The sequence below is a fragment of the Zeus faber genome, assembly GCF_960531495.2.
Source record: "Zeus faber genome assembly, chromosome: 6".
Lineage (NCBI taxonomy): Eukaryota > Metazoa > Chordata > Actinopteri > Zeiformes > Zeidae > Zeus > Zeus faber.
The window spans coordinates 817,240-844,965 of record NC_137201.1 but is presented as its reverse complement, the minus strand read 5'-3'; the positions used below and the strand labels follow the sequence as shown (position 1 = coordinate 844,965).

The 27,726-nt window shown below is 44.9% G+C and overlaps 1 protein-coding gene across 1 annotated transcript; it reads right to left on the bottom strand.

The window, feature by feature from the left end:
• Positions 1 to 1,581: 1,581 nt before the first annotated feature.
• On the bottom strand, positions 1,582 to 26,939 carry LOC307231308 (transmembrane protein 263-A). The gene is made up of 3 exons (XM_080001958.1): positions 26,830 to 26,939; positions 25,446 to 25,572; positions 1,582 to 6,395 (listed from the first exon to the last, which is right to left on the bottom strand). Exons 1-3 carry the CDS (start codon positions 26,833 to 26,835, stop codon positions 6,115 to 6,117), a joined length of 414 nt encoding a protein of 137 aa, XP_079858084.1. The 5' UTR covers positions 26,836 to 26,939; the 3' UTR covers positions 1,582 to 6,114.
• Positions 26,940 to 27,726: the final 787 nt, after the last annotated feature.

Sequence of the window (27,726 nt, the reverse complement as noted above, 5' to 3'; positions counted from 1 at the left end):
GCCAACTTTCACGCAGCATTTAATGTATACGTCTTACTGTTTAACGAGATACGGGCCCTGTCTTCGTTCATCTTGCATGCTTATTTAAATAACTTTTGGCTACTAGTTCTGCCATTCTACAATTACTTTTTATTTCTACTTTCTCCAAATCTTTTAAGCCTTTGACTTTTACTTTTAACTTCATTTTTCATTTCTCTCGTCTCTTTTCTCTCTTTCAACTTAGTTCTCTTTTTCTTCATTTATTATTCTCTTATTCCCCCTTTTACGTCTTTTACATCTTAATTACCCCAATTAAGACGGAAACTCACTTCACACATCAACACATCATCTCCATCTCCGCATAATCTCAGTGCAGTCTCTTTGCCAAAAACACAACTGCTCCAGACCACATATCAGCTCAATTTTGTGAGAGGTCACTCACCCTGAGAGCGGCAGTTCGCTGGAGCAGGCAGCATCGGCAGATGAGGCCCAACAGATCCTGTTCGTGACGCCACTTTGTTGTTTCTTGATGGGTGGGATGTGTTGAAGAACGAAGGAGTGACCGCTGACGCTGACTTGATTAAAATAATAGTTTTATTACACAAATCAGCATCAAACCAGACTTGCCATGGACGTCCAGGAGAGACCCGAGCCGGATGGAATCTCTGCCAAGTGATGCTCTGCACTCGCTTTTAAAGCTGTCCAGAGATAATATACCATCTCTGGTCCCAACCTATAGGTGCCCGCTCAGCCTCTGTCTTGTCATAAATCAAAACATTTACTCCTCTGGTCGAGCTGGAGGAATAAACAAAATTCCTCTCCCATAGGGCCTCTGAACAGACCCGTTGTTATTCTGGTTCTAAAGCAATAAATCTAATAGTAACATAGTTAATATGACCGCACTATATCTCAGCTTTGGGAGCTCAGTGACCTATTCACCTCAAACCTTCCAGACACCTCAGTACCTACGACTATGTTTATTTTCTGAATGGCCAAATCTGGAGAATTAGGACGATTCTGTTTGTCTGGCTTCTACCCTGTAACCAAGCTGGCATGGTTAATCCTATAAGGAACTTAAAATTATTCACCCATCAGCCCCTACGGTTGGTAGCCCTACGCAAATTGCCAAATTGTTGTGCTTAACTGCCCCATTACTATTTACATTCTATTAGATTAACTTCTGTGCATTACTTCTAAAGTTGGAAGGTCATTATTAACAGAATCTTTACATGTCTGTTTTTACCTTTATTTGAATTAAACATTAATAATATTATTAATACATTACTGTTCTAAAAGCTCTAAAAGTTCCCAGAACCAATAACAAACCTGACTACTGACATGAACTGCAAATAAACTTCAAATTGGAGTCATTTATTCCTTTTGGTGAAGTTTTAATTACTATTTATATTATTGATATTTGAAACTCTTTTGATTATTTTAGGTTGTGTTACCTGAGAGTAAACTTTGCTTTGCTTGCTTTTCTAAATTAACTTAAATAAATTGATTTGATTAGTTCTCAGGTTCCTCCCCTGACTGAAGCTGATAGCTTCGGTTCCGCCCACATTCTCCCCACAAAAAAAGAAAAGAAACCAACACAAGACAGAAAATACAGCTGCTTTTTAATTTATGGAATACAGCCTCCTTGGCATTACAAAAATATTGCTATAATAGACAAGAAAATTTGAAAATTAAATCTACTTGGTAAGAAAGGTACAGATGTTTATCCAGAGAAAATAAACAAAAATAAAAAAATGTGCCCTAACCTATCATCAAGAGACTAAATAAATAAGATCACATTAAATAATGAGATGATGAAATGAGATCTGAATCTGAAAAAGATAACAGGACACTCTTGAGAACCCCCCCTTTCTCAAGAGTTTGTGTCCTGTTATTTTTTTTGATTAATTGGGAGTGGGTACCTGAATAACGAGAATAATGATGGGAGAAGCTGGTCGATGGAAGCAATATTGTGTGCAGGAAGAGCGTTGAAAGGTGTGCAGGAACTGAAACTGAGAAAAAAAAAATGTTTTTAACACTTTGAATGTAACTGGAGATTTACAGAGATGGTCTATACAAGAGGCCCAACCAAAAGTGGGGCTCTCATAAAACCACCATAAAACATGAAATCCAAAATGAATTGATACAGATATTCAAAGACAATGTGAAATAATTCATTTTAATATTAAAGTACGCAAAGCCTACTATATAGCCCACTTAGTTGTTTTTAACTATTATATTATTTTTGTGCTTTTATTATTAAATGCTGGAGGGCCCTGAAAACGCACTTGGATGGTGTGTAGTGGCAAAACTGCCACACTGGAGCGGGAGCAGGGAGTCTCCGGCACAGAGACACAGACGACAGGGGGTTGTTAACACCAGTTTATTGTAGAGAGGCTAGGTGGAATCAGCCAGCAGATTGAACATGTCATGCATGGGCTCCTATCCCGAGTGCGGATGAGGTTTTTAAACCAGCCCCTTGTTAGCCCAACCAACGAGCATCAGATGTGGTTGCTGAAGCTATCCCATCCACCACATACCCCCAACACCAAACTGAGGCCAGGAAGAATTCCTGTCTGAAGCCTACCCCCCCCACCAAGCAGAGAACAAAAATGTAAAAAAAATGTTTGAAACAGACTCTGACACAGGGTTGCTATACCTAAAACAACACTCTGACCGAGAGTTCCTATACCTTAAATCATAAAAACACCAGACTCAGAAAAAGGGTTTGCATAACGTATACAAACAAATGTCCAGAGCAGCCCGGTTGACCGGCCTCCTTCCACCATTGCGACGACAGACTGACCCCTCCTCCCTTCTGGAGCGTGGGGCCTCGTGCTGCTGCGCTGGCTGGTGACAGCATGGCTGGATTTGGCTGCTGCGGAGGCTGCTTGGAGGGGTGGCCTGGCTGCTGGGCTGCTGGATGGTCCCGGCGATGGCGATGGAGAAGCTAGCTGCCAGCGGTTACCCGTGGTGGCTGCTGCACCGCTTCTCCCCCGGTCCTCCGCCAGACCCCCCAGGCGCTGCTGCTGCCAGTCGGGAGAGAGTTGGTGCTTGGGCCGCCCGTTGAACCGCTGGTGACTCCAGGCCATCTTCGGTGGAACATTCTGTGTCCCTTCCCCGTGCCAGAGTCCCTGTTGTTTGTAATTTAAGTATAAAAAGATACGACTTCCCTTCTTCCTTCTGTTTTACATTTGCCGTGTACCGAAAACATCTTTATTTTCCCACTACAGCGCAATAATGAAAGCAAGTGTCTCAATTTAAATATCAATGTCAACCTGTGTTTGTGTTCCGTGGATTTAATTATTCAGAATATATATATATTTTTATAATTTACATGGGACCCTGTTGTGCAGTTAACTAATTGACCTTCCACAAAAAGTTTTAGAAAAATAAACATCTTCTGTCTGCTTACAATTTCAAATCGAATAGTTTCGAATAGTCGAACCTATGAATATTTTCATGTAAATCATTTATGGAATCGATGAAAAACAATCAAAATACGTACATTGTTGCCATTTTTCAACCCAGGTATCCATCCATTTTCCTCCGCTTATCCGAGCTGCCGGAGCTCCTCACCCAAACTCTAAGGCTGAGCCCAGCCACCCTATGGAGGAAACTCATTTCGGCCGCTTGCATTCGCAATCTCGTTCATTCGGTCACTACCCAAAGCTCATGACCATAGGTGAGGGTTGGGACGTAGATGGACTCGTAAATTGAGAGCTTTGCCTTCCGGCTCAGCTCCCTCTTCACCACAACAGTCATGTACAATGCTCGCATCACTGCTGACGCTGTACCGATCCGCCTGTCCATCTCACGCTCCATTTTCCCATCACTCGTGAACAAGATCCCAGGAAACTTCAACTCCTTCACTTGGAGCAGCAACTCGCTCCCGACCCGAGGGAGCAATCCACACCTTTCCGACAGAGAACCATGGCCTCAGACTTGGAGGTGCTGACTCTCATCCCGACCGCTTCACACTCGCTGCAAACTGAGGTCACGGTCTGATGAAGCCAACAAAACCACATCATCTGCAAAAAGCAGAGATGCAATTCTGAGGTTCCCAAGCTGGACACTCTAATCACCTCGGCTGCGCCTTGAGATCCTGTCCATGAATATCACAAACACAATGGGGGACAAGGGGCAACCTGTGTAGAGTCCAAAACCCACTGAGAACGTGTTTGACTTAGTGCCGAGAATACGAACACAGCTCTCACTTTGGTTGTACAAGGCCCAGATGGCTTGTACCAATGGCCCCGGTACCCCATACTCCCTCAGTACCCCCCACAGGATCCCCCGATGGACACGGTCAAAAGGCTTCTCCAGGTCCACAAAACACATGTAGACTGGATGGGCAAACTCCCACGACCGCTTTCACTGAGGAGCAACCCCGCAAGGGTAATGACCTGGTCCACTGTTCCATGTCCAGGATGGAATCCGCATTGCTCCTCCTGAATCTGAGGTTTGACAATCAGCCAGAGCCTCCTTTCCAGCACCCTGGAGTAAACTTTCCCGGGGAGGCTGAGGTGTGTGATACCCCTTTAAATGGAGCACACCCTCCGATCCCTGTTTTTAAAAATCGGAACCACCACCCCGGTCTGCCACTCCACAGGTACTGTATCCGACATCCACGCGACAATGAAGAGGCGTGTCAGCCAAGACAGCCCAACAATGTCCAGAGCCTTCAGCATCTCAGGGCAAATCTCATCCACCCCCGGTGCTTTTTGACTGCCTCAGAGACCTCTGCCAGGCATATGGACGAGACTTCTCCTGAGTCTTCAGACTCTGCCTCTTCCCCTGAGGACGTATTGGTCAGGTTGAGGAGTTCCTCAAAGCGCTCTTTCCACCGCACGACAATATCACCAGTCCGGGTCAGCAGTTGTCCTCCCTGGCTGAACACAGCCCGAGCAAAGCCCTGCTTTCCCTTTCCAAATCGCCGAACAGTTTGCTAGAACTTCCTTGAGGCCAATCGAAAGTCCTTCTCCATAGCCTCCCCGAACTCCTCTCATACCCGGGTTTTTGCTTCAGTGACCACCGAAGCCGCAGCCCTTGTAGCCTGCTGGTAGCTGTCTGCTGCCTTTGGAGACCCCTGGGCCAGCCAAGCCCAAAAGGCCTTCTTCAGTTTGAGGGCTTCCTTCATCGCTGGTGCCCACGAACAGGTTCTTGGGTTACCGCCACGACAGGCATCGACTACCATCCGACCACAGCGCCTAGCAGCCACCTCTGCAATGGAGGTTTTGAACATGACCCACTCGGATTCCATGTCCCCAACCTCCCCCAGGATGCACGAAAAATTCTTCCGGAGGTGGGAGTTGAAGACCTCGCGGACAGGGGCATCCACCAGGCGTTCCCTGTTCACCCTCACCACACCAGTGTGTCCAAGACATACGGCCGCAGATCTGATGACACGACACGACACGACCAAGTCGATCATTGATCTTTCACCTAAGGTGGTCTGGTACCACGTACACTTATGAGCCACCCTATGCTCGAACATGGTGTTCGTTATGAAGTCTCCCAGTAGAACAACCCAGGTATATTATATATTATCAAACGTATATTATATAATTATATATATATTATTTAACTCATTAAAATTCTGGCTACCATCATTTATAACCGTTCATAGCACAACCTTGCTAAACACTTTACTTTTCAGAACGTACTGTTCTGCTGCAGCTTTGCCGTGTTCTTAAAATGCAGTCCAATGGGACAAATGCTTAATCCTTAAAAAAACATGTTGAACCTCCTTTTCCAAAGGAAGAAGATCACAATATAGACAGACAGTCTTTATACGTTATACTGGATGAAATGGTCACTAAATTCTGGTGACTAAAATGGTCACTTAAGCTCCAAATGATGGGAACCAACATTTTAATAAGGCCTGGCCTCAAAAATAGCAAATCCTTCCTTTAATGACATGGCACTGTGCTAGCATAACAATCTGGATGAGAAGATGAACTAATGTAATAATTTGTGCTCAGACAGAGACACAACACAACCCTCGGGTTCCATCAGAAACTCTCCATTTCCATACACTTGTAAACAGGTGCAAAACACCACCGCGCACACACGCACACGCACACACACACACACACAACACACAACACACACACACACACACACATCTGTTGTCCATCAGTCGGCTTTGTCTTTCTTTTTGGTCGAGACTTTGCTCGCCACTGCTGATCCCACTGCCCCTACTCCTCCGGTCACCATGGAAACGCTGCCTTTAACCAATCCCACGCCGGTGGACGGCACGGCAGTCACCGCCGTTTTGGTGAGCTCAAAGCTTTTGGTTCCGACCCAGGCCACGCCCCCCAGTGTCGCCCCCACGACGCTCCTTGTCATGGTAAAGAGGCCGCCGCCCATCCTCCACATCATTCCACCTTCCAGCCGGGGATGGTCCTTGTCCCCATCTATGAGAGGCACAAGAGAGAGAAGGGATGCGGAGATTTGGGGGGATGAGTTAAGATCAAGCAAATTAGGGCTGATGTAATAAACAAACCTTGACAGTTGCCCGCCGTTGACATCAAAAAGGGAAACAAGTATTCCTAATCACAGCAAACACTAACATTAGCAGGAGCCAACGTTGAACAGTTGGCTTTATAGCTGAAGCTAAAATACTTATAAAACTATAAATATCAGAACTACTAAGAAAATAACAACTGCAATGTTGTCAGCCAAGAAAGGGTGGGTGAGAGCAAATGTCAGACAGCTATTTGGAGCAAATGACACATCCCATTTTTTTGAATTGAGAATGAGTTAAGATACTATGGAGGAGATGATGAAGATGATGGTGGAAGCCAGCCGGGTCCAAACGGAGACAAACATGGCCCTGTTGGAGGAGCGGAAAAGAGCTAATGCCCGAAAGGTAGAGGAACTCCAGTTGCAGAGAGACTTGCGGCAAAGAACCTGCAGCAGGCACCAGTGCTAGGATAGCGAGTGAATTTTTTTCCCTAAAATGGGGCCCAGCGATGACATTGAAGCCTACCTGCAGGTATTTGAGGCCACAACAGTGAGGGAGGGATGGTCAAAGGAACGGTAGTTGAGAATTGTCGGGAATATCTGTCGGGAATTTGTTTTGCCTCTAGTAGAGGCACCCGGGGAGCAGTTAGGGGCTTAAGTGTCTTGCTGAAGGACACATCAGCACATCAGGACACATCCCTGGCTACCAGGAGGAGCCGGGGATCGAACAGGCAACCTTCCGCTTACTGGACGACCTTCTACAAACTCTCGGGAGAAGCACAGGAGAGAAGGTCCCGGGAGACATCGGGGTTCAGGGGTAAGAGGAAGGCCAAGAGTTGCAGGTCAAGGGCAGGGGTAATCTCTTCTTCTGTTCCAGTAAATGCTCTGCTGGGGGATGGGGGTGTGGCAGCAGCGGTCCAGCCTCTGAGAGAGAGGAGGAGTCACCCCAGAAGAGCAGCCAGCTATCATCAGGGTAAGAGGCTAGACCCATGCCTATGACAACACCCCCCCTATCAGGCCAGTATGGTACCGCCCAGTTAAATGACCCCAAATTGATGAATGTATTAGATTAGATTTGATTTAACTAATTGTCATTGCACTGAGGCAACAAAATGTATTTCTCTGCATTTTACCCATCCTAGTCACTGATGAATCTAAGAAATGTGCTAGACGGGGTAGACCAAGGGCAGGGCTAAGGTTAGTCCGACAACAATTTGCAAGGCCAGCCAGGATAGAACGACGACTAAAACTGAGACCTGGAGACCTGGTGAGGAGCGGACCTGCATATTTGGAGACACTAGAGGCTGCAAAAGATTATTTAAACGTGAACAGAAGCCTTTTGTTTTTTCTGCTAATTTGATTTTTGTGTGTCTTAGTGCAGGAGCTCCACTCTGGTCATAAGGTATCAGAAAAGTCTTGTCCTAACGAACCTAAAATATTGACCTAACTAAAAAAAAATAAATAAAGTTTATAATTTTTGACTGCAAATACAAGTGTGATCACAAAACGGAACCTAAACAGAAACTGATGCAAATAACCTGTATGCATATGTATTTATAAAAGTCCATGGTGTGGAAAAGAATGAGTCTTTGTTGAATACCGCTATAATTGGTTGGTGTGTGGTTTGTCTCGTGTATGCCGGAGGAGTGGTGTGGCTAACACTAACTGCTGCCGAACATGCAGAAGAACCATAGGGGAAAAGTGTAAGATAGCACATCCGTAGTCACAGTTACAGCACTGAGCGAGTCTACTGTGTCTATTGAGTTGTATACAGAGGTTTGTTAAAAAAAATGTCTGAGGGCATGGGTAATCGAGTTTAAAATTGTCCAAGCAGATGGGGAATCAAGTTTACAATTGTCCAAGTGGATGGTCAGTCTAGTTTACCGATAACTTTTACATTACGGAGGAGCTGCTTGATCTTAGGAGTATAAAGGGTACAACAACGGGTAAGGACATTTTTGAAGCTGTGTCTGATGCAATTGACAAGATGGGACTTAAATGAGACAAGCTGTGTGGAGTTACACCAGATGGGGCTCCAGCAATGACAGGCGAGCGCAACGGAATGGCCTCTATTGTGCGTGTCAAGGTGCAAGGGAGTGGAGGTGAGGCTGTTAAAACACACTGTATCATCCACCAAGAAGCCCTCTGTGCTAAGACAGTCCAGCTTGGCGTGTGATGAAAACTGTTGTAAAAACTGTCAACATAATTTGAGCACGAGTGCTCTAACCCAGAGAATTTTCTATCTGATGTTGATGCTGACTACGGGAACCTACTCTCCCATTCTGATGCACACTGGCTAAATCGTGGCTCTGTGCTGCAGCGTTTTTATTCCCTGAGATCAGAAATCGACCAGTTTTTGAGAGAGAAGGACCTGGCTTTTTTTTAAGAGAGATCCAAGAGCCATATACACAGTAAACAGTGCAATGAGATAAAGTTTCTCAAGGAACCTCGGTGCAACACAGAACACAGTTGGACGACATGCTACATATAGTCTCGCCTTTTAGTTTATCTTATAATCTTAACACACTGAACAAGAGCCTACAATGCAAAGACCAGCTTGTACCACAACTTCATGCGCACATGAAAGCATTCTGTGTGAAGCTTTCCCTCTTCGAGACACAATTATGCAACTTCAATGTTGCACACTTCTCCACGCTGTCCAAATCAAATTTGCTTTTCCAAAGGCCAAGTTTTCTGCTATATAGGGGAAATATGTGTCTGTGATCACATCTCTCATAACAGAATTCAGTCAGCGCTTCCAAGATTTTCTACCATTTAAAAATAAATGAAGCTGCACTTGACTCCCTTCCTGATTGATGCAGAAGAAGTGGAAGAGAGTCTGCAATTAGAACTAATCGAAATGCAGTGTGATAAATCTCTGAAGAATCAACATCAGCTTCTCTCCCTACCCGACTTCTACTGGAGCTTGGAAAAGGCCAAGTCTGTTCGGCTCAACATACAGACTGTATGTGAGCAAACATTTTCTCTGTTAACTCTGAACAAAAGCAGATTGAGAACCAAAATGACCGACAGCCATCTCTGTGATGTAATTTGTAATCTCAATCATCAAACTTAGCCTGACCTGCCAGCCATCTTCAGTCCAAAGCGCAGCATCACTGCTCCCCGCTGAGTGCAACGCTGTTCCCTTTATAGGTGAGTTAAAAATATATTACACAGTATTCATGTGTTAATAAGCCCAATTACTTAATAAATTAAGTTAATTAAAGTTGATAACATTTACGAACAAATGTTAGTTGATGTGTTAACAAGCCCAACAACTTATTTGCATAACAAGCTTGAAATACACCCATCCCATTTTCCTCTTATTTTCCCTCTTTATAATGGGCTGTGAAAGGGGATCACCATCCTGACTAAGAAGCAATCTGAGGCTGCTGTTTTGAGAATGTGCTGCCAACCATTTTTGTAACAAAATAAATGAAAACTCAATAATGGAAAGCTGTGATGTAGGCTGTTATTTTCTTTAAGCATATTCCATTATCTAGCATAATTTACCTACATTTGATTGATTTTGCTAACTTTAATACACTAGAGGTAAGGTGATATACCTCACCTCTGGTGAGTAGCCCAGCCATTTGTATATTTCTGTATGTGGCCCTCAGTGAAAAAAGTTTGGACACCGCTGTTGTAGACGATCGAGTCTGGAATTGTCTAAGAGAATGAACAATCGCATGCGTTGCTAGAGAGGCGACTTGGCCAAGGAAGTGGATGTAAGCGCATGTAAATTTTGCTACTATAGGCTGTATGGCTTTGCTGGACTCGGGCTGGGTTCGACCCTGGGCTTTGGTGGAGGCATCACAGGTGGAGGTTCATTGTGTGCATGGGGATATTCACATGTATCTGATGGTCCGGCGCAAAATTCGTTACAAGGAAAAAAAAAACATAGGGTACAGGCTGCGGTTAGTTTCCGCCTGTCGCACTCCCTGATTTTGGGCATGGATTGGCCAGGGTTTGATGCGTTGATGAGAGAGGCTGGGGGAGTGCATTCACGGCAAGTAGGGAAATATGAGTGCTGCGTGGTGCATGGTGACACGGAGGGGTCGTCGGCGGGTGCAAAGAGTGCAGGGGCGGCGGGATCCCAAGTAGGATCTCCCCCCGGTCCACTTCACCTTCCCTATCGCCATATACCTTCCCATATACCCTCTGTCTGCTCTTGGTCTATCTGTCTCTGTCTCCTCTGTCCCTCTCTGGCTCCCTCTGTCTGCTCTAGGTCCATCTGTCTCTGGCTCTAGGTCCCTATGCCCCTCTCTGTCTGTCTGTCTGGCGTCACATCCTTGTCATTGCACACCTGTCCCCAGTTAGTAATCCCACAACCTGTCTTCACCTTCCTCGTCACTCCTTTTGTATTTAACCTGGTCCCATTTACTCTGTTGGTGTCGGTTCGTTGCAAGTGTCCTCGCATGTTCTATGTCTATGTTCCAGCATATCTCCCTGGGTGTGTTCCCCGTACTCTCGGTTCATGATTCTCCGCCGGCTCCTCTGCTCCTAGTTCCTGATTCCTGATTCCTGATTCCCTGCCTGGTCGTGAGTCTCTGCCTTCCCCGTCACGACTCCCTTCCCCTCCTGACCTCCCTCTGTTGCCTGTTCCTGATTCCCTGCCTGTCTACCCATTAAACCCCTGTACAAACTCCAAAAACTGTGTGTGTCCTGCGTTTAGGTTCATCCTGACCTCATCCCTAACAAATGCGGATGATAATGATCCTCTTGGCCGCAGGAGGAATGGCGTTCCGCAGCTAGGCTGCTGACGAGCCTGTGCGCCGATCCCCTCTGCAAGACAGACAAACATTAAAAAACTCCCTGCCTCGAGTCGGACCAATCAGAACGATCCATATACAGTTTTTTTTTTCCCTCGCCAGAGGAGGGGCACACACGCGCACACTATTTGGCTTTAGCAAACACACAGAGACAAGGAGGGCATGACGCATAGGCAAGACACACAGCTATATGTGTGTGTGTGTGTATATATATATATAATATATATATATATATATATATATAATATATATATATATATATAATATATATATATATATATATATATATATATATATATATATATATATATATATATATATATGTGTGTGTGTGTATATATATATATATAAGTAAATAAATGAATAGGTAAATAAATAGATAAATAAAATAAGTCTGAGCGACAACAACGGAGCGACAATCTCAGTACGGCAGCTACCGGGTTTGCTATAAAGGGCCGGGGCAGACGGACTCAGAATCCACTGCTGGTCTCGCCAGTCCCAGGCGAGACAGGAGGGAGATGGGGCAGTAGGGTCAGAATATACCCCTACTGGAGGGAATAAATTCAAAAGCTGGAGTCACTGCAGGAAAAACAAGACAGTAATTGTTAACATTAAAACAGGGGAGCTAAACCGGGAACCAGCGAAATTTAGGTCCCTATCAAGCGGTGCACGATAGAGATACGGGAGTGGGCCAAGGGAGGGGCAAACGGGGGGTCGGCGGACGGCAGGGGGAGAGGTTCCCCTCTGGAACTTATCCTAAGGCACCATCAGGATAAAAAAAAACCAAATTCAAAACTGCATGAAAAAATGGCATGACAGAATCCCACAGTGGCCAAAAGAGGGCACTTTTAACATACCGTGTTGTAACGAGATGGAGAAACATAAAACCTCACTAAGCCAAAGACATGGGCGACAAGCGGGCAGGGAAAAGAGCTAAAGAAAGAGAAGTGCTAAGTTGGTTCAGACAAGAGGGAAGTCATCGCCAACAAACGGTTAGAGCAGTACGAAAAATAATGATGGAGGATGAGAAGCCAGTGAAAGAAGACAAATGAAAAGGGAAAGAAACAGAAGAAGGTCAGAGACCTCGCCCCACAGCTCCCCCTTATTCAACTAACCCACTGCCCTACCCACATGATAAGAACCCGTTTAGAGTAGGACACTACCTACTGAGTTTTAAGTATTTTTGCTGCTTTCCTAAAGTTCTTTCTATGCTTACTTAAGTTCACGACTTCATACTACCATCCTGTTACATCAACATGAAGATCGTGAATTTCTGCTTTTACGTTTGGTACTTACCCTCTCTGCCGATCAGCTGTCAGGGGGTAATGTTAGCTACCTATCAGCTGTTAGCATCCGCAGCCCAGCTATCAAGCTATCCCTGCTAGCTAGCAGGAATCATTCCTCTCCTGGGTCTTCAGCTGGATACTTGGATTATTCCCCACTGGATTGATGTTTGGCACGCTACCTGGACTGTCCGTGACTTCTCACCTACTCCTATCATTACACTGTCCGAGGCTCGGCTTCTCGTTCTCTGCTTGTAGCTTGCTGGCTATCTGCTGCTGTCGATATGGTGCTCAAATACACTTTTCCCGTTCTTCGGACGTTTTCATGTTCAGCTGCGCCCATCTGTCTGGACGTTATTAAATCACTCAGACTCTTACAACGCCCCCGCTATACACACAGAGCATCACGACACAAGTTTATTTGCTTGTATTCGACTGGCGCTATTCCTGTAATATCATCCTCTGCGCACTTCTGTGTTGCACGTCGATGTCATCACAATGGGCATCATGTGCACACCAGCTGTGTGAAGCCCTTGGTCTGTGCTGATGGTGTTGCTCCGCCCATCCTGCCTGACTCCTCTACAGCGCCCTTCATGCTGCTCAACACCCGCTCCTTAAATAATAAAGCACTCCTTATCCATGACATTATTACTGACAGAGAACTTGATTTTCTATGTCTAACTGAGACATGTCAAAATCAGCAGGACTTTGTAATACTCAACCAAGCCACCCCCCTCTCCAGGATATGTGTACCTTCAGAAACCCCGCTCCGTAGGCTGTGGCGGTGGGCTGGCTGTCATCCACCGAGCTGACATCCAGGTCAAGGAAATCCCCACACCGAATATAACATCTTTTGAGTGTGTCAGGGTTCGCCCGGGTCCTACCAGCATCAGCCACTAGATGCCGCCAGTACTGCCTTTTCAAGGTTGCTCTGCTTCACCTATTTCTGTTCCTGATTACCCTGCCTCATTAGGTTATATGTTTCACCTGGGTCTCGTTTGGTCGTCCCTATTTAGACCCTGTCGTTTGTGTCCTCGGGCGCTCAGTCTTGAGTTTGTCTAACCTCATGACAACGCTCTTGTCCCAAGCTCCCGAGACTTCTTATTTGTTTTTGCCCAGTTTTTGTACTTGTTTTGAGTAAACCTCTATTTTTTGCCACCTCGCCTCTGCCTTGTTCTCTGCACCTGGGTTCACTGAGCATACCCCCTAACAGAGTGTATTCGATTTTCACTCTCTGGGTCTCCTCAACTCCAGATGGTCCTCATATACTGCCCCTCCAAGGCCTCCACCACCTTCATGTCTGAGCTTACAGAGCTATTGTCCTCTGTCTGTCCTTTTGTCTCCATCTACCCTCCTGCTGGGAGACTTCAATATCCACGTGGACTCCTCCAGTTGCAGCTTCGCTGCTGAATTCCTGTCACTGTTGGACTGCTTTAACATCATGCAGCATGTCCAAGGCCCCACCCACGTTAAAGGTCCCACTTTGGACCTAGTCTGCTCTACCGGTACCCCCCCCCCCCCCTCCCATCGGCAGTGCCTGGACCTGGCAGTATCGGACCATCAAACCGTCCTCTTCACCGTCCCTGTCCCCCTGCCCATGCAGCACCCTGGTTGTACCATCTCTTTCAGGAATATTAAGTCAGTGGGTGCACCAGCTCTATCTGACCTGCTTGTGACCCTCCTGGCCCTGGCTCCCCCTGACACCTTGCTGCCAGTAGCCTGGACTCTCTGGCCCCTCTGAAATCCTGGACTGTATGCTATACCCACCCCGCCCCTGGTTCATTACCGACCTCCGCACCATGAAGTTGTCGGTTGGAGTGGCTCTACAAGCGAACTGGCCTCACCATCCACCGTCTGGCCTTTGAAGACTATGTGCTGTCCTACAAAGAGGAACTCTCCTTGTAAAAGACCAAGATCAATTACTACTCCACCCTTATTGGCTCACAGCAAAACCACCCCAGAACACTATTCACCACCATTAACCGTCTACGCCGCCCCCTTGCTGCCTCCCACACTGCCGACACCTCTGACCTCTGCACCAAGTTCCTGAACTTTTTCCGGGCTAAAGTGGACACCATTCACCAACATCCTCTCAACGTGTCCCAGACACTGGGCAGTGGGCCCTCAGCTGCCCCCCTCCGCCCCCAATGCTCTCTCTCTTCCTTTCCCCCTCGTGGATGCTTCACTAGTCTCGAGGTTGGTGACCAAAGTCAAAGCCTCCACCTGTTCCCTGGACCCTATGCCAACGGTGTTGGTGAAAGCCTGCCTTCCTACCCTCTGCCCCTCCATCACAGACATAATCAACTCCTCCCTAGCATCTGGTACAGTTCCCCCCAGTCTCAAAATCGCCTCCATCACTCCCATCCTAAAGAAGCCTGGTCTGGACCCTGACGATCTCAACAACTACCGGCCGATCTCCAACCTTCCATTCCTCAGTAAGGTCCTGGAAAGAGCAGTGGCCGCCCAGCTCCATCAACATCTGTCCAACCATGAGCTCTACGAACCCCTGCAGTCAGCCTACAGAGCACACCACAACACAGAGACTGCCCTAATCAAGATCATCAACGACCTCCTCCTCGCTGCAGACTCCGGTAACATCAGTATCCTCATCCTCCTGGACCTCTCGCTTCTTTTGACACTGTTTCCCACACAATCCTCCTCAAACGCCTATCCGACCTCCTTGGCATCACTGGTACAGCTCCTCCTCCCCCCATGCCCCAGTCAACCATGGCGTCCCTCAAGGCTCTGTGCTTGGTCCAATACTCTTCATCATCTACCTGCTCCCCCTCGGCCAGATCATTTGTCACCATGATCTTAACTTCCACTGCTACGCTGACGATACACAGCTTTATTTCAGCACTTACCCATCCACTCACTTCCCCCCAAAGTCTCTTGTCAACTGCCTCCATGCCATAAAAACCTCGATGCAACTGGCTGTGGCCCCAAAGCTGCTGCTCCGGAAGGCTGGAGATCTCCTCCTCCTCGTCGACGGCTGTTCAATCAAAACATCTCCTGAGGTCCGCAATCTGGGTGTTATCCTGGACTCTACCCTCTCCTTTCAGTCTCACATCAGATCCATCATCAAGTCTGCCTTCTATCACCTCAAAAACATCTCCCGTCTCCGTCCCTCACTCTTAGACTCTGTGGCAGAAACCCTCATCCATGCTTTCATCACCTCCTGGTTGGACTACTGTAATGGGAGTTCTGTATGGGGTTTCCAGCAAAGCCCTGGACAGGCTCCAGTATGTGCAGAACTCAGCTGCCAGGGTTCTCACTTACACCAAGCCCTGGCAGCACATCACTCTCACCCTCATCCACCTCCACTGGCTCCCGGTCAAGTTCCACATCTCCTACAAACCCCTCCTCCTCACATACAAATCCCTTCACGCACTCACCCCCCAATACCTGTCCGACCTCCTCCACCAGCACACTCCTTCCTGGAACTTGCGGTCCTCAGACATGGGTCAGCTGTCCGTCCCCCGTACCAGACTACGAACTTTCGGGGAGAGAGCTTTCAGCGTGGCAGCCCCCACCCTCTAGAACTCTCTACCTCCCATAATCCGTAACGCCGCGACCCTGGACACTTTCAAGACAACCCTCAAGCCCCACCTTTTCAGCATGGCCTTTCCCCATTAGTTAGTTTTAGTTAGTTTAGGTATCCCGTTGTTTTGTTTTGTTTCTGCACCTCTCTCCCTTAATCTGCCCCCCACCCCCGCCCCTCTCTCCCTTAATCTGTCCCCCTCCCGGCCCTCTCCTGTAAAGCGATTTTGGATTTTTTGAAAGGCGCTATACAAATTTAAGTTGTTATTATTATTTTTATTATTATTATCATCATCATCATCATCAGTGGGAGAGGGACGCGGGACGGCTGCACAGAATAAATAGTTACGTGAAAGAAGGGGAAAGCAGGTACCCGCTAGTGATCAAAGGGCCCGGACGCGAACGCCGCTATGGCAATGGTCCCAGGGCCAGTGTTACTCCTACCGTGCTTTCTTCCAACGCTGTTATCCATTTGTTTGCTCCTTCGACCTTCAGGTTTCCAGTACAGTTCTTCAATACGTAGATGAGCAGATTAACTACTTGGGGAGGCAACTGTGGGGCGACAAGAGGCTAATCGCCGCATCACAAATAGCATCAGTAGTTAACGCCTCGAAATCTTGAACGGTGGGAGACATGCTCTCTTTCTTGGGCATGGCAGGATACAGCCGGTCCTGGACTTGTGACTCTGCTTTAAAACCAGCATAATTAGGGCAGCAGGACAGACAAGCAATAAAGGACCCCTACAGTGGACTGAGGAAAAGGAGGGGGCCTTTGTGGCTCTTAAAAGTGAAATGCACATGCTACAGCACTCGGCAACCCAGATTATTCTAAACGGTTTCACTTACTGAATATGTAGCGTAACGTGCAGGCTACGCTGCGCAGCACTGATGCAAGACATAGAGACTGCTGTAATTGACCTCTGGGTTAAGGTTGGGAAGAATATAAGCAAATTGTTTTCAAAAATGTGTTCCAGATGAGTAATTCCTTGTCTTTTCCAAGACCTAACGATTATTGGTCTGTTTTTAACCAAGAAATCAGGGTTGGGCCAGATTGGCGTGAATGTGTTTGGAGATAGAGTGTGACCAATGAGTTTGAGGAATTTCCACCAGGCTGACAGAGTTGTTGCGATAAATGGGTTTTTAAAGCAATTAGGTTTCCTAATAGATTCAGTAAGGAATTGGAGATCGGATAATGATAACTCCTGACATTCAGATTGTTCAATGTCTCGCCATCCACGAGCCAATTGTTGCTCTGGTTGTAAACATTTAATTATAAATGAAGATGGTTTGCTAGATAGTAGTATCTAAAGTTTGGGGCTGCTAGGGCTCCACAGTCTTTGTTTTTCTGTAGTGTTGCTAGTTTAATTCTCGGTTTATTGTAATTCCAATACAATTTATTGACTATTGAGTCTACAGTATTAAACCAATGTATTGTGTAATGTTGGTTGCACTGGGGTCATTAAAAATATATAGTTTATTTTTGGAAGTATGTTCATTTTCACTTCTGCTATCCTACCAATTAGTGAGATGGGTAGGTTGTTCCATCGAATGATGTCTTCTTCAATGGATTTGAGCAATGGAGTGAAGTTAAGGGTAAGCAAATCATATAGATTGGAGGAGATATCAATACCAAGGTATCTAAATTTGCCCATTGTGATGGATAAGTTAAGTTTCTGGGTTGCAGCATTACAGTCCCCCCCACTGAGTGGTAAGACTGTGGTTGTAGTCCTATTTATTAAATAGTCTGAGATAGCTGAGAATTTAGATATAAGACTGAACACCTCCGGTAGGGATGATATTGGGTGCCGTATGTACAACAGGATATCGTCTGCATACAAACTGATTTTGTGAACAGAGTTTCCTGTTTGTATGCCAACAATATTACTGATTTGACGGATAGCCACCGCGAGGGGTTCAATAAAGATGGCAAATTGTAAAGGGGAGAGCGGACTTCCTTGTCTTGTGCCGCGTTATAGAGTGAAACGCTGTTAAGCGTAACCATTGGTGATGACAGAAGCAGATGCAGAGTTGTAGAGGATTCTGATCCATTGAATGAAGGACTATCCAAAGCCAAATTTGTTGAGGATTGAAAAGAGATATGTCCAATTAACTCTATCAAATGCTTTTTTGGCATCCAAAGAGGCAATAATAGAAATAAAGTTGTTCCTTTGAGATATGCTGATCAGACTGAGTAACAACGCATATTTCTGGATGAGTGTCTGCCTTTGACAAAGCCTGTTTGGTCTGGGTGAATTATAAATGGAATTACTTTTTCAATTCTGTTGGTTAGTCTTTTACTTATAATCTTAAGGTCGCAATTAATAAGGCTTGTGGGTCTGTAACTGGAGGTGAGGGTTGGGTCCTTATTGGGTTTGAGCAAAACCGAAATGAGAGCAGTATTCATGTGCAGAGGCATGGTGGAGGTTGAATTGACCTCTGTAACCATTCTGATGAATAATAGGGAGATAAGTGGCCAGAAGTGTTTATAAAATTCCACTGGGTAGCCATCTGATCCAGGTGATTTATTGTTGGGCATAGAGAAGAGCGCTTTCCTGAGTTGTTCAAGAGTAAGTGGTTGATCTAAGGTGGTAGCCTGCTCCGTCGAAAGTTTAGCAAGGTCAATATCATCAAGGAATGAGTGAATGTTTGACATATTCGATTCATTATCCGAGTGATATAGGTGATTATAAAAGGCTCTAAATATGTCATTGATGTCTTGCGAGAGTATGTTATTCTACCCTGTAAATCTTTGATGGCTGAAATAAGAGATTTTTCTCTATCACGTTTCAATTGATTGGCAAGAAATTTACCTGATTTGTCATTGAATTCAAAATAATTTGCTCATGTTTGTTGCATAAGGAATTGTTTCTTTTGATGGATGATAGTATCAATTTGAGAAGTAATTGTCCTGATCTCATTTCGGATTTGCTCAGAAGATGAGTGGGCTTGTTGGGAGTACAACTCCTTAAGTCGCTGTTCGAGTTCATTTTGGCATTCTTGTCCTTTCTTTTTCTTGTGAGTGGAGAATGAAATAATACTATCTCCTAAAACTGCCTTAGCTGTTTCCCAAAGTAAGGATGGTGATATTTCTGGGGAGTCATTCAGTTCAATGAAGGAAGTCCATTCTCTTGAAAAGAAATGGTTAAATTCTTTATCTGTCAAAGGTAAGGTGTTAAACCGCCACCTGCCGGGAGGGTTCCGGTTTGTTTCATTTATCAGGTTTAAACTAATCGGCCTGTGATCAGAAATTACAATAGGGTGGATTTCTGGATTAGTGATTTTGGACAGTGTGGAGTTACTTGTCAAGAAAAGGTAAATTCTAGAGAAACTTTGGTGGGGTGGTGAATAATGTGTATTCTCTAGAATGTGGGTTATTTGATCGCCAACAATCCCCAAGAGCAAGATCACACATGTATTGTTTTATACTGTCTGATGAATGCCAGGATTTGGGAATATTTCTGACTTGAGAACGGTCTTAATTTGGATCCAGTACTGTGTTGAAGTCTCCTCCCAATATGATAATTGATTCAGAGGATTCTAAGAGTTTTGAAAATATATTGTGAAAGAAATTTGGGTCATCCTCATTGGGGCCATAAATATTAGCTATGGTTAATTTGATGTAACCTAAAATCCCTAATCATTATGTAACGCCCTTCTGGGTCTGATATTGTGGTTTCATTTTGATATGGGATACTTTTATTGATCAATATAAATACACCACTTTTTTTGTATGATGCAGAAAACATCTGATTAACCCATTTAGCTTTGAGTTTGAAGTGCTCAGATGCAGTGAGGTGGGTTTCTTGCAGTAGACAGAAGCTGGGGTTCATCTTGGTGAGGTGAGTTAGGATTTTGCTACGTTTAGCAGGTGAGCCCAAGCCTCTCACATTCCAACTAACAAACTTAATGGGTGTCATTGAAGCTAGTTAGGGGGTGATGGCACAGTGCATCAAAGGCAATAGCTCTACTACCGTTCCCATGCTTTCCCATAGATAGGCCTGGGATTTCCTCCTTTACATTCCTTTTCACTGCCATAGTATTGTAGGAAGTTTGTAGGGATACATAACTCCACAAACGACAATTGACAAGTAGACAAAGATAAACACAGAACATTGCCGATTAGACATACATAAAGTGAAAGACATTATAGAGTGAGTGGGATAGGAGAAGTAAGGGGAGAGGGATTAGGGAGGTGAGATGATGAGAGAAGTACGGAGGGGGAATTAGGAAGGTAAGATGAGAGTGAGCGATATTTTAAATCCTGACATAGATAGCATGGCTATTCCTACATCTTGCAGTATATAATAACCAGAATTACAAGAATGCATACATTAAGATCAGAATCACCAGGGTGTGGTGGAGGAGTCTCGGTACAACAGACTGTCTATATATAAATTATCAACAACCACCGATACGCGTTTACCCTTCTGCCTGTTCTCCTTCAGGACAGGATATAGCACTTTCTGTGGGTTGTTGATCTCCCGGGGGAATTGATCGTACATGCCCAGTGCTGTTCCTTTCAGCTCCCATCCTTGCAAGATGAGCTTGTCCCGCATACTTCTGGATTGTATATCCAGGATAGTCTCTTTCATTATTTTATTTTCTCTTTTTACAACTTCCATCTACGCTGTGAGATGCCTCACAGAGGTTTTTAGATCCGCGTTGTCTTTTTGCATCTCGCCGATCGTGCGGTGCAGGAAACCAAGACTGGCTTTGATCTCGGTAATGTCTTGGAGAAGCGGACCGAGCATGTCCAGCTTTTTGTTAATATCATCCTGGACAGTAACCTCTACGGCACCGGGTATGAGATCGTCTGTGTCCGTTGCTGAGTCAGTCTTCTTCCTATTCGCGGGATTATTGCGGTCCTGGTCGTCTTCCATCACGTATACATAATAACAAAAGATCTATATAATCTTAGAGGTCCTCCACTTTTGTGTTGCACAGTGTCCTTTTTATTATATATATATATATATATATATATATATATATATATATATATATATATATATATATATATAAACCATAAATATAACCAGTAGCCCCAGAACCTAATTCTTTGCACTGTTAACCAGTAGCCCCAGAACCAAATTCTTCCCACTGCTTACCAGTGGCCCCAGAACCAAAGTTATCCCATTAATAACCAGTGGCCCCAGAATCAAAACTTTCTTAATGCTATCCAAAGGCCCGAAAACACCCAAGGGTTCCAATCAGGCGAGGTTACTCCCATGTAGACCCCTTTTCCTATAGGCCTACAAACCATGGCCCACCACCTGGGGTCCCAGCTGCAAACGCATTCTCAACACCAACCACACCAGCTCCAGACCCAGACCGCCGCAATACCTCGGCCCTCACCGTGACACCCCACCACGCCGAGGACACCAACGCATCAAATGCACGGCCAACTGCTCTCGCCTCTTCAACTCCAGCCCACAACACCTCCTCCCATGCCGTCACCAACCAGAACGACTGGAGGTGCCTGTGCACCCCCACTACACCGGATTCCTCCGACTCCTCATCAAACTCACCCAGCTCCTCCACTGACAACATTCTTCCAAACTATGCTCCTGCAAACAACTCCCCACAGGAGGCCCCAGAACCCACAATAGACCCGTTCTTCACTCATCCTGCCACGGTGGCAGCTATGTCTTTGTTGATTTTCCGGCCCCCTCTGGCCAGCGTCCCACCAGCTGCAGCCATCCTTCTACCTAAAATACAAGTCTAAGAGCAATGGCGGAACCAAGTACTAAGGGACAGCTTCAGAGCTAGGGTTCTCATCGAGCAACTGGTATTACACAGAGAATAAGTTGCCAGACTTATTCTTGTCAATAACAATCAGCGTCAGCAGATGTCCACCATCAATCAACGACTGCAGCAGATTCAGCGGCTGCATAGGGGAACTTTGTAAACGTCACTGCCAATACATCACCACAGATGACTGGTTTCTTATGTACCTGTTATATTAAGGTTGTTGTTATCTGAAGGTTGTCATTTGGTAATCTTTTTCTGTTTATGCCAGGTAAAAGATGGTTTTGCATATTTTTTCCATCACAAATATTATCGCGTCTATACAGTTCTTTCTGATAACCAAATATGACCACTCCAGTGTTTATGCATAACAAACCACACACTGTGTTTCTCAAATACTTCACTGATCCTCATAGTTGCTGTGCTTCACAGTTGTGTTATGAATTTACCTCTCATACTCAAGTTCAAGTTCAAGTTCAAGAGATTATTTGTCACATACATATAATTACGGTCATACATATATGCAGTGAAATGTCATGACACCCAGTGATTACGCACAATAAGCTCTAAAAATACAAAAATGTGCATAATTGACACGAGGTGCTCGCGCAGGCGGCCGCCAGGGGCTCACAGTGGTTCTGTTATGTTTTTTTCTCATTATACTTGGCTCATTTGTTCTGTTTCTTACACTCACTAGACTTATTGTTTTATGCATTTTTTTATACTCACTACGTTTGTTGTGTTTTATAGTGGTTTTGTATATTCACAGTAGTTTTATTATATACTCACAGGCACATTTATGCATCACGTGTTTGCATACATTATATCCTGCATGTTCATTGTTGCCATCTACAATCCTTACGTTATCCAGCATAACTACTTATGATATTTTATTAATCCTCATTATTTTCATAAGAATGTGTCAAAGTCACAAAGGGGGGAAAGGTGTGGGTAAATAAGTCACCTGTTATGGTTAAATGTAATTACCCCACATGAAAACCTACAATATGTTAGACCATATCCAATGTGATAACAACCAAATTGAATATATAAACGATCCCTTAAAAATACCTTTTAAAAGTAGTACACTTAATAAACCACCAGATGGAGCCAAAGTCCGGTACATAATATGACCAATAGAGGGTGCTATCTCCTACTCCTACTATAGGTCAAGTAAGGAACAAGCCGTGACTGAAGAGTCAGCAGAATCAGTCAATTAGTTTTTTTGGAAACCAGCTGTCAGTAAGAACTACAAATGAACGTCATCTTCAAGAGAAGGAGGGTTTCAGCCATGAAGGCCGTGATTGGCTGGCTGAGAAGTGACATCAGAGGACAGCTAAACAAGAATCAAGACTACGATTGGCTCAAAACACATTTCTGATTATTTTTTGACCCAAAAAGAGGCAACATATGTAAACGACCAAATGCCTCGCCATGACTATAAAGATATGAGAACAAAGGAAGAAAGCAGTCCGGGTTTCGCGAAGCCTGCTCCGAGTTCGTTGTTGTTTTTTTCTGATACACAAAAAAACTTGTAGGCATCAGCTTTTGTTCTGTTCTTATCTGTAAGATAAGAGCGCCTAGCCGAGACCCAGTTTTTTTTCAATCCTCGACCTGAGTTTTGTTTACAAGCCCAAAATCCAGGCTTTCTACTTCACAGACCCCGACTTTAATCTTTTTGACCACGCTAATTCACAGGGTTGGGCCCAAATCTTTTAAGCGACAACAGTCCCTAAGTCCTACCGCCCAAGGTCTGCAACTGGCACATACGCATCTGCTTGGGGCCAATTTAGGGGTAGATAAAACAAAAGAGAGAGTCCTGCAGAGGTTCTTTTGGCCAGGAGTCCATAAGGAGATTGAAAACTACTGCCGTAGTTGTCCAGAGTGTCATTTGACTGCTCCTAAGCCCCAATTCAGAAACCCCCTGATCCTCTTGCCCATCACCTAGACTCCCGTTGCGATAATTGGGGTAGACACAGTAAGGCCTTTGCCAAAGAGTACTAGGGGCCATCAGTATATTCTGGTCCTTGTAGACTATGCCACTAGGTACCCGGAGGCACTGCCGCTAAGGAAAGCTATAGGTAGTCATATAGCCAAAGAGCTATTCCTCCTCTGTAGCCAGATGGGGATTCCAAAGGAAATCCTAACAGACCAGGGAACTGCTTTCATGTTCTGGGTGACCACGGGCCTATGCGCCCTGCTCAAAAAATAACAACTCAGGACCTCAGTATACCACCCTAGAACTGATGGCTTAGTAGAAAGGTTCAATAAGACCCTTAAGAGTATGTTTAGGAAGGCAATTGAGACGGATTGCCGCAACTGTGACAATCTTCTCCCCTACCTGATGTTCGCTATTAGGGAGGTACCACAGGCATCCACAGGCTTTTCGCCATTCAAGCTGATTTACGCCCATAGAAAATCTAGCCCTATCGTCCTTGTCCACAAGCCAGATGGAACCCCTCACTTTTGCAACAATTTTAGAAAAGTAAACAAGGTCTCTGAGTTTGATGCATACCCCATGGCTTTGGTGGATGAGCTAATCGACTGTTTGGGGCTGGCCTGGTTCATCACAACATTAGACGTCACCAAGTGATACTGGCAAGTACTTCTCTCCCCAGTTTCCAGGAAAAAGACTGCATTTGCAACAAACAGGGGACTCTTTATTTTAACCAAACTACAATTTAGTCTCCATGGCGTGGCTGCAACCTTCCAGAGACGGATGGATCACATTTTGAGGCCCCACTGGGGATATGCAGCCGCCTACCTGGACAACGTAGTAATCCATTACAGAGACTATGAGAGTCACCAAACTCCCAAAGAGAGGCAGGTCTCACAGCCAACCCCCGCAAATGCAAACTGGCCTATAATGAAACAGAGTACCTGGGGTACACCAGAGATCGAGGCCTTGTTAAACCACAGGAATCCAAACTGAGGGCAATTCAGCACTGGCCCCACCCTGTATCCAAAAGGCAGGTGAAGGCATTTGTGGTCTTGGCCAAAAATTATAGAGGGTTTGTTCCTAAATTCTCAGACCAGACCCCTTTAACAGAGTTGACACAGGATACAAGGCCTGCACTTGTATCACCTGTTATTCCCAATACGCCGGCTGCCAAGTTCAGACATTGTTTTGTCGTTCTGCTCCTCAGTATGAGCCGGTCTCAATGTGGCAGTTGTTCGTATAGGCGCGAAATCACATGCTATTGGGTTTCTGACTTGGTTTGTGCAGGCACTTTTGATCCTGTGAATCTCTGTAAATCCACCATACCAAAACGAAACTCCAATATTGTACTCACCCTGCCTACAAAACAACCATTCTCATAATTTAAGTGCCGACAAAAACAAAAAAAGATAGTGTACTAGGTTACAAAAAAGGCATAATATACATGGAGACTTCAAGATCTGGCCTTGGGTACCAAAACAGCCAGGCCCACTGCGAGGGGGCACATGAAAGCACAGTAGGAAGTGCAAAATGAAACAGGATGGATCAACCTTCAACCTTCTCAATCATGTCTCATCGATTTACAAACTGATTTATTAATTTACAACTTACTAATGGGTAGGTGGCGCTCAGATGACGAAACAATGACAGATGGTGTAAAACTATCTTTGACTGAGATTTAAGGGAGTTCCTGTGGTGATCGACGTGGGTGATGTTTTCTCACCCTCTGGTGGATCCTCTCTGAGGTACGGGGGAACCTCCTCCTGTTCCCCCTCCCGGACACTGCGGTGGTCCTTACCGTCAACAGGAGATTGACTGCCCCTCTCCTCGGCTTCCTGCTCCATAAGAACCTGTGGGTGAATGCTCTCCATCAATATTGACAGAAATTAACAGTGTTTACACGGTTGCATAGAATTAGATTTAGATTCGGGAAAGTAGAAAAAATATCTATAAAATGAATTATATATTATTATATTATATATATTTCAAGATAAATGTAAACACTTGTCTTGAAAGATATTATTGTGCAATCACAGTATATTGATCAGGCAATTACGTATTATTTGTGACAGCTATAAATGGTGAACATGTTTCAGATGTCAGTTTAACCCATAGTGGTCTTTGATTTCGATGGAACATTAAAGTCACTAATCACACTGGCAGCTTAGCAAATATTTTTGTTGTGACATGTTAAAACACGATTTGCAAGATTAAAATAGCTGGAAACAGGAACAGATAGCTCTTGGCTAGTTTCGTCTATGATCACATCACAATCTGGTCAAATAGATTAGTTTTTAACACCGAATGTCGTTTCTTTTTGAAGGAAACAAAAGATCTCACTCCGGAAACCAGGATCCAGGGTCAGGAAATCCTAAATGGCAATTCATTGTCATAACAAATAATTGTGATGAACAATTGAATTGTTTTGTTTATTTCAATAATGTAATAATGACAATATTGAAACAATAGTGTATCAATGTCACTTATTACCAGCTATCTTTACACTTTAAAAAACATCCACAATTAGTCTTCCTCATTGCATAACATTTCATTTAAAGTCAACGTAAATTCGGATGGAATGACTATGGAATCTGTGGACAATTTTTGTGAACAAAAAAGATCGCGATCTGTTCAGATAATTTCGATCAGGCGATTGTGTAAAAATGTGACAGCTCTACTTCGTATTATTATAATAATAATCGTCTCCGAGTTAATAATAATAATAATAATAATAATAATAATCTTAGTATTATTATTTCTGTACGCATTATTCTTCCAGTCGGACACCGCTTCCAGTCGGACCGATTGCAAGGTAAGAACTAAAAATGTAAACAGGAACAGATCGTTCAGCATCCAATCCGCTGCGTTGGAGTGGCGCTATAACGAGCTGTTGAGGGTTTAACACTGTTGAATTCGGATTTATAGTCCGTAGTTGAAAACTATTCGCTCGGTTGAGGCCGAACATGTGAACACAATGAATACGCCAACTGTAAAAGAGTACAGCGCGTCCCCCGTCTAAATGGATCGAATTAACCACAATAGTCTGTATCATGTTGAGTTCAGAAAGAAAAAAACCGTCCAAACGCACCCCCGACCCCCGCACTCACCCTCATTTACGTTCCCTCTAAAAAAAAACAAAACACTCCAATAGCGACGCCTCGAAAACTCGGTTCCGATTGGCCCCGAAAGTGTAAAAACGCGTTAACTAATGAAGTGCAGATTCCCCTGCTTTTCCCCAGAATAACGCCAGTAATTCTGCAGTGTTTTGATGTCAAAACACCAACGGAAGTGACGTTTCGACCCGTCACGTGGCTGCGGTGTAATGTGCAAATTCAGCCGCACGATGTCGGCAGAACATCATCCGGCAAGTACGTTTAGACGAACAAGGAATTTGTGTTGGTGTTTGGTCATAGATGAAACATAAATGTAAAACAATAAGTAAAATATATAAGAATATGTAAAATAAGTCTTTTTTGTTCAATAAAGCTGTACAGTTTGTGCAGGAATGTGCAAATGTTCAGTCTAAAGTGTAACAGTATGTGCAATGTTCACGGATTGAAGTCCAGAAGAATGAGGAATGTGCGTTAATGTAATGCATTGACATGCCCATTGAGTTTTAGGCATACAGGACCGTGTAGTGTCTATGGGGGGTTGAGGGTCCATTTCAGCAGGGGTTACCGGGCCTTGTTGATGAGGCCAGTTGCAGAGGGGAAGAAACTGTTCTTGTGGCGAGAGGTTTTGGCCTTGTTGGACTGCAGCCTCCTGCCAGAGGTAAGTGTTTCAAACAGTTTGTGTCCGGGGTGGGAGGGGTCAGCCACAATCTTACCTGCACACCTCAGGGTCCTGGAGGCGACAGGTCCTGGAGAGGTGGCAGATTGCAGCCAATCACCTTCTCAGCAGAGCGAATGACACGCTGCAGTCTGCCCTTGTCTTTGGTGATTGCGGCAGCGTACCAGATGGTGATGGAGGAGGTTAGAATTGACTCAATGATGAAGGTTTAGAAG

What these genes read in the sequence shown, in the direction of transcription:
- LOC307231308 (XM_080001958.1), bottom strand. An exon ending in CAGAGAGGATCCACCAGAGG is followed by an intron (nt 6,396 to 25,445) that starts GTGAGAAAACAT and finishes TGCCTCTCATAG; the next exon opens with ATGGGGACAAGGACCATCCC.